Genomic DNA, 7500 nt, shown 5'->3' on the forward strand with positions numbered 1-7500 from the left:
GGGGAGGGAGGGGGTTGTGCGGGAGAGGACTTGTTAAGAAGAAAAAGAGGTGAGGGAGAGTTGTTGGGGAAGGAAGGGGTTCTGAGGGAGAAGACTTTGGAGGGAGGGTGGGGGTTACGAGCGAGGGGGTTGTGAGGGAGGAGGGAGGGTGACGGAGGCCTTGTAGCTCACCCCATCCCTCTCTTACTCGTGTCCTGCATTTCAAATTAGCCATGATACTTCAGTGATGATTTTGCTGTTTATGAGCGCTCTCTCTCTCTCTCTCTCTCTCTCTCTCTCTCTCTCTCTCTCTCTCTCTCTCTCTCTCTCTCTCATTCTCTGCCCGTCTCTCTCCCTTTCCTCTTGTCTCACTCACACTGTCTTTATCTTCTACTGATCATTCCCTTTATCTTCCTCCCTCATCCCTCCCGCCTCTCTCCCTCCTCCATTTCTTCCCTCTCCCTCCTTCCCTTTCTCATCCCTTGCTTCTCCCTCCCTCTTTCCCTCATTCCTTGCCTCTTCCTCCTTCCTTCCCTCATCCCTTGCCTCTTCCCCCCTCATCTCTCCCTCTGTCTGTCTCTTGAATACCAATGAACAACTGAACACATCGACAGGATGAACACAGTTAGTTCTATTGCCTTTAAATGACCAACTACGACTCTACGCCTTTTCAACAGCAACACCGTTTATTCTCTCCGTTAAGTAGAAGTTTAACATATTAAAACAAATAAAACGAAATGAAAAACAAATCATGCCTAATATTAAACCGATCGCGAGTGAACGGAGTGTTTAAATAACACAACTAAACTGCTCATCTATTTGTGGTTGGCCAGTAACGGTGACTTGGCGAAATGTTCTTCTTGAGGAGATGCTTTCATCTGCTTTATTACTCGGTTTGTCTTTTCCTTATATTATTCCTATTTCTCGTTATTTTATATTGTCTGTTTGCTTCTGTCTATGTATACATACACGTATGTATATCATTATCATCAAGCCTCTTCTAATCTTTACCAACTTTGTCTTATGTTTTTGTTTCCAGTCTTGGGCCCCAAATTTCGTTATTTCGTCAAGACATCTTGTCACTGGTCAGGCCCTTGGCCCCTTTATGTTATCTATAGCCCAATCTCTTATTTTCTTTGTCTATCTGTCTTGTCTCCGACATATACGACTTGCCCATTGCCATTTCTTCTTTTTGATGCTCCCAAGTATTTTTCCCACTTTTGTCTGTTCCCTGCACCACGTCGCCCTCATCCGATCTCTTAGGCTAATTCCCAGCAATCTCTATCCCTCTCTGGACACTTATGAGTTTCCTCTCCAGTAGTCTGGTTGCAGTTCATGTTTCTGATCCATAGGTCATAACTGAGAGGACGCATTGGTTAATGAAATTTCCTTTTAAACATAACGGCAAGGAGGCTCTTAGTATGCTACTGTGTCTAACGAAGTCGCTCCCGCCTAGACTGATGCGTCGCTTAATTTTTCCTATTCGCTAGATATGTTTGTTTGTACGTGTTGCCCTAGGTATATATACTTGACCACTACCTGTAGCGCTTCGTCTTGTACATGTATCTGTTCGAATTGAATTATACTGTTGAACTAGATCTTAGTTTCTTGTTCATCCCAATTCCGACTTTCAGACTTTCTCTATTTAGATCGTTTATTAGTTGCAGCATTTTATTTGCAGATTCATTGAAGAGAACAATATCTGCAAATCTTAGATTGTTTAGGTATTCGTCTCCTATTTTGATACCCTTTCCGTTCTATTCTAGCTTCTTAAATATTTCCTCAAGGCAACCTCTAAACAGTTTTGGTGTTTAATTGGTATTTTACCGGTTTCCGTGTGGAGCCTGATGGTTGCTGTCCCATCTTCCTATATTTTCCAATACACCTCCTCTACTCCCTGTCTTCGAATAGCTTCTAGTACTGCATGTATTTGTACCGAGTCAAATGTCTTTTCGTAATCGACGAATGTCATACCCAGGGGTTTCCTATATTCGTTTACTCTTTCTCTTATTTGGGTGTGGATGTGGTCTGCTGTTGAGAAACCACTGCGAAAGTCTGACTGCTCTCTAAGCTGGTTAGAATCCAGACTGTCAAAGATGCGGGTTGAGATGACCTTTGTGAACAGTTTGTAAGTAACTGTTAATGGGTAGGTAGTTTTTTTTAGATCCTTTCTATCCCCTTTTTCATGTATCAAAGTAATTTTCCTAGGCTTTCGGAGTTGAGAAGGCATTTGTTAAAAACACTTGCTAGTTTCTCTGTTGCAATTTCTATGTATGTATATATATATTCTATAAATGAACTATATATATATATATAGGCACAATATATATATATATATATATAGGCACAATATATATATATATATAGGCACAATATATATATATATAGGCACAATATATATATATATATATATTATATACATACAATATATACATATACATACATACACAAGTGTATATATATAGTATATAAATACATACATACATACATACATACATATATATACACACACACACACACACATATGTATGCATGTGTGTATGCACACACACACACACACACACACACACACACACACACACACACACACACACACACACACACACACTCACACACACACACACACACACACACACGTATGTGCCATACGCACTTAATGTATTTAAATCTCATTAGGTTTCCTTCGCTTCTGGGTACATCCACTTCGAGAAATAAAATCTGGCCATGAAGGCGAAAGGAAGCGAATACGACTTCCCACTCCATTTTGCTCAGGGCTTCTTCCCGTCTCTCGAATCTTTCTTAGGGTACGCCACATGCCCCAAGTTAATTCTTACTATCAAACCACCACAAAATACAACCAAAATAAAATGTTGAAACATCACTCCCCCATACAAAGAAAGATAGTAGAATGAATGTACTTACAGCATGGTTAATACAAGGGATTTCGGAGTCACGAGGAGCACACTTCGTCTTTCAACAGTTACAGCTTACTGACCCCGTGGTTTTGGAACATCACCTATACCTCCCGTGGTGCCCCGAGTTGCCTAGTGCGGAATTCCGGGCATTTTCTCATAAAACGTTTTTATGAGCCTTAGCAACAAGAGAGGAGGTCAATGTCATGGCAACTAGAGTACAAGAACTATTTATTCTGACACTGTTGAAGGTCTTGTGACATATTTTGATATAATAGAAAAGGGTGGTAAATCTTGGCAGGGAAAGTGTCAACAAACAAAATATGGCGCTGGGATTCAATTCAAAACCATTTCATTTGAGAAATAACAGTAGTTAAAGTCGGTGACATTAGATTCACAAAACATAAGGATATTTTGCCGAAATCGAAAAAAGTGGCTTTGCTTGCTCGGTGAATCTCGTTTAGTGAAACTGAATAACTCGACACTATATTAAAGCTGAAGGCATATAGCTCATTGAAATTATAAAATATATCACTCATTCAAAGGACATACCGCTGATGTAATAACTTGGCAATACATTCCAACCTTTTCATTAAATATGTTAATCCTTGCCATTTAGTGAAAACCTCTTTATTAACGATATTTGACCCAGAGAAGAAACAATAAATGCATGAGAAAATAATCGAACAAAATACTACATATTTTGTAAATGAATGTCTTTATTTGCATGTTAACCCAGTTAGCGTGGGTGGCAAGACTACAATGCCATGCCACTGTGATAAAAGTTTATCTATTGTCTTTACACATAGATGGCTCTGCAAGTGCTTAGTCGTCAAGGAGTCTTACCTATCTCACCTGTTTACCCTTTTCCTTGATTTTTGAAAGCTTCATTTCTATTATTTTATTGTATTTGGTGTTATTGATATTTTAGTCGATCTAATCATCGTAATAACAGTAAGGATGACAACAATGTCAATATTAATAGTATTAGAACAAAAAAAAAAAAAAAAAAAAAAACATTTTCCCGCAAATTTAAGGGATGGGGAAATCAGGATCGGCCACTAGGGCTAATTGGTAGATTCCTTGCTGGCTGAGCACACGTGGAGCCATCTGTATGTAACAGAACTCACAAACTCTAAAGGGAACAGTACATAGCCCGCAGGCATTGGGTTAATAGACCGATTGTACTATTTTGAAGTGTAGGTCTGTGTCTATGCGCCTTTTGACGAGACAGCTCACGTGGCGGGTGTCCCATGAATAGTGATGGGCATCGGTATACAGAATGTCAAGGCGATTACCGATACATCGATACTTGGAAATTGGTTAAAGCCATAAAGCCATCGATTCTTCGTAGATAGTTAAAGCGATATCGATGCTAATACTTTATTGTAAAAAAAATATCCCAACTGATAAATAAATATGTTCTTTAGATGCATGATTCACTGCAAACAATGACTATAGCATTTTATTTTTTTTACTTGTCAACAATGCGTGGATATACTGGCATAATATAGATTACTATGTAATTTCATTTGAAAAAAATACCGATGATAATTACACTTGCAACTGACGGGTGCGTTCATGGCGCTCAATGTATATATTAGGAGTATTAAACAAACGTTCATTTATGACCAAGGAAAAGAAAAGATAGTTCTCTGCCTCTTTCCCTGTCTTGAGCGACACTGTCGACAGAGTGAGCGAGAGAGAGAAAAATACACAGATAGATAGATAGATAGAGAGAGGGCGAGAGCGAGCGAACGAGAGAGAGAGAGAGAGGGCGAGAGCGAGCGAACGAGAGAGAGAGAGAGAGAGAGAGAGAGAGAGAGAGAGAGAGAGAGAGAGAGAGAGAGAGAGAGAGAGAGAGAGAGAGAGAGAGCGAACGAGAGAGAGAGAGAGAGCGAACGAGAGAGAGAGAGAGAGAGCGAACGAGAGAGAGAGAGCGAACGAGAGAGAGAGAGAGAGCGAGAGAGAGAGAGAGAGAGAGAGAGAGAGAGAGAGAGAGAGAGCGAACGAGAGAGAGAGAGAGAGCGAACGAGAGAGAGAGAGAGAGCGAACGAGAGAGAGAGAGAGAGCGAACGAGAGAGAGAGAGAGAGAGAGAGAGAGAGAGAGCGAACGAGAGAGAGAGAGAGAGCGCGAACGAGAGAGAGAGAGAGAGAGAGCGAACGAGAGAGCGAGAGAGAGAGAGCGAACGAGAGAGAGAGAGAGAGAGCGAACGAGAGAGCGAGAGAGAGAGAGAGAGAGAGAGAGAGGAGAGAGGGAGAATGTCTTCAGGTAAATAATAAAAAAGAACTAATTGGTGCTATCATCACCCAGCTATTAATCTACAGCTTCCGTGTATATTCAACTTTATTATACTGTAAACGAACTTGCCTTGTACTGTGCACAATGTAAAGAAACCAAGAGTGAATTTCTGGCCCAAACATTAGTTGCTATATGGCAGCCAGAGTTTAGAAACATTATTTTTTTCCTTCTGGATCTGTCTATTATTGATTTTAAAGAAGGCTAACCTCGTCACCTTCCCTAGCATTAAGCGACACATTATCTTACAAAAAAAAAAAAAAAAAAAAAAAAAAAAAAAAAAAAAAATTGGACTGTATCTAGTTGATTTTCTACAACAAATGAAACGCCCAAAGAACAAGTAATAATCACAAACATCATTTTGCAATTCGGAAATATCAACTTTGATTTCAAAATTTAAATGTAAATGCATCGGTGTTTTTCGACACATATTGAGAAAAAACAACAACCTGACGATACCGTAAAACGATACAGTTAGGCAAGGCGATATCGATACTATTACAAAAGTGTCGATCAATATGCATCGCAGATCTCGAGACAATGGCTTTGAGAAAGTTGAGTAGAAGGTGAAGGTTGATAATTTAAATATCTCCTAGTAGAAGAGACAGAAGACGAAGTCCTTTTCCAAACGCACGGGGAAATGTTTGAAAGGAGGAATGAAGAGGAAGCAATTCAGAAATCAAGGCTCCGCAAAGATCTCACTCTGCTCACCGGGCAAACATGATAACACAGACACTCTTTCAAATTCAAATGATTGCGATTGCGATAATATTCACCCCCCCCCACCCCCACCACCAGCCATGCGACTATTCGGAAGCAAAGACGATCGTTAACGGCTCTAGCGACTGCCGGAGCAAAACAGTCCCATTCAGAATCAAAGAATTAGGCTCTAGACAGTCATTTTGTAGTGGACCGCCTGTGTACGTCCCCACGGTCCCCTACATATGTTTTCGCCTACACCCCCCCTCCCCCCTTTCGAGATGAAGAACGATGTCCACCCTCGCTCCACGGAGGAGGTCGCAGCCTCGTACGCCTCCTAGATCTCCCAAAACCCCTGTTTTATCCCCCGGGGGTGAGGATGCCCGGCGCGGTGAGGAAGCTGCGGCAACAGAAAACGGGAAGCCCACCTAGAGCGACTCACCTGTGCGGCCTCGTCACCTTAATGTTTTGTTTGCTTTATTTTTGTTTGTTTATTTCGTGTTTTAATAAACTTTTTACATGGTGTTTTACACGGACATTAATTTGTAAAGAGACCACCAAAAATGAAACAAATAGGAGTTTATTTTACTATGTACACGATGGTTCTTTTTTATTTTTACTATTTATTTCTTAGAACTTTTATTCATCTTATGGATAAACTTTACGGATATTTTTATTATTATAATAAGAACATTTTAATGTATATTGTAAGTTTTTATTAATGCAAGTCTTATGAGAAACAAAACTTAGTTTCGCGGGCCGAGGTGACAATGGAAAGCCCCCGGCCCTTCAAGCAGGGCGGTCCGAGGTCGAGGGCAGTTGAACTGCTGGACTGTGGTTGTGGTGTTCAGGGTAAGGTGGTCTCGGAAATATAAGAAGTTTTTAAGTTGTATTATACGTGAGAGAAGGTGGTTCTCGTTTTAATGTTTGTGTTTCGTGTTCTACAGTGTTTTATGTTTATTTCGTCTTTTGTGTTTTAAGTGTTTGTTTTACTGTGCTATGTTTTCGTTTTAGCCTTGTTTTAGAAAATAAATCGGTAATTTTATAATAACTTTTTATAAGTCCCTGACTCTTTGTGAGAAGGAAGGCTGAATAACGCCTCAACATATTTTAGTTTTTATAGTTTACAAGACCAACAATCAAAAACCCTAGAGTATAGATGAAGCATCTATACACGCCTCTCCTCGGGATTCTAACCACGCCTACCTCACTTCGGCTCATTTCCACAACTACACTTCACACACACACACACGCGCATACACACTTCTGTCGCTCCTTTCCACACTTCTTCTGACCTTGCATCCCTTCTTACACCATACACTCGTTCCCGAACGTACCAATCGGGTGGTGGCAGTGACGCCTTTACACTCTTTTTATGAGCCTGGGGAACGTTGCAAGTAATGAACGCTACAACCTGACGATCATCAGAGCGGTAAGCGCACCGAATTCAACGCACCTTTTTTCTGGGTTTATCATTATCATTATCAATATTATCATTATTATCATTATTATAATTGGTATTGATATTTGATAATGATACCGTTTATTTAGCCAGTATACATAAAGACAGTTTGGCAGACACATTATTATCATTATCATTATTATTATTAT

General features: G+C 40.2%; 1 protein-coding gene across 1 annotated transcript in view; it reads right to left on the reverse strand.

Annotated features, from left to right (window-relative positions):
- The window catches only part of LOC125038931 (scoloptoxin SSD14-like), a 42434-nt gene extending 39454 nt beyond the window's left edge, over positions 1-2980 (reverse strand). The window contains exon 1 of the mRNA XM_047632613.1: positions 2902-2980. Within this exon, the coding sequence (XP_047488569.1) occupies positions 2902-2906 (5 nt within the window). The 5' untranslated portion in view covers positions 2907-2980. The remainder of the gene's footprint in view (positions 1-2901) is intronic.
- Positions 2981-7500: the final 4520 nt, after the last annotated feature.

This window comes from Penaeus chinensis, chromosome 26 (assembly GCF_019202785.1).
Source record: "Penaeus chinensis breed Huanghai No. 1 chromosome 26, ASM1920278v2, whole genome shotgun sequence".
NCBI lineage: Eukaryota > Metazoa > Arthropoda > Malacostraca > Decapoda > Penaeidae > Penaeus > Penaeus chinensis.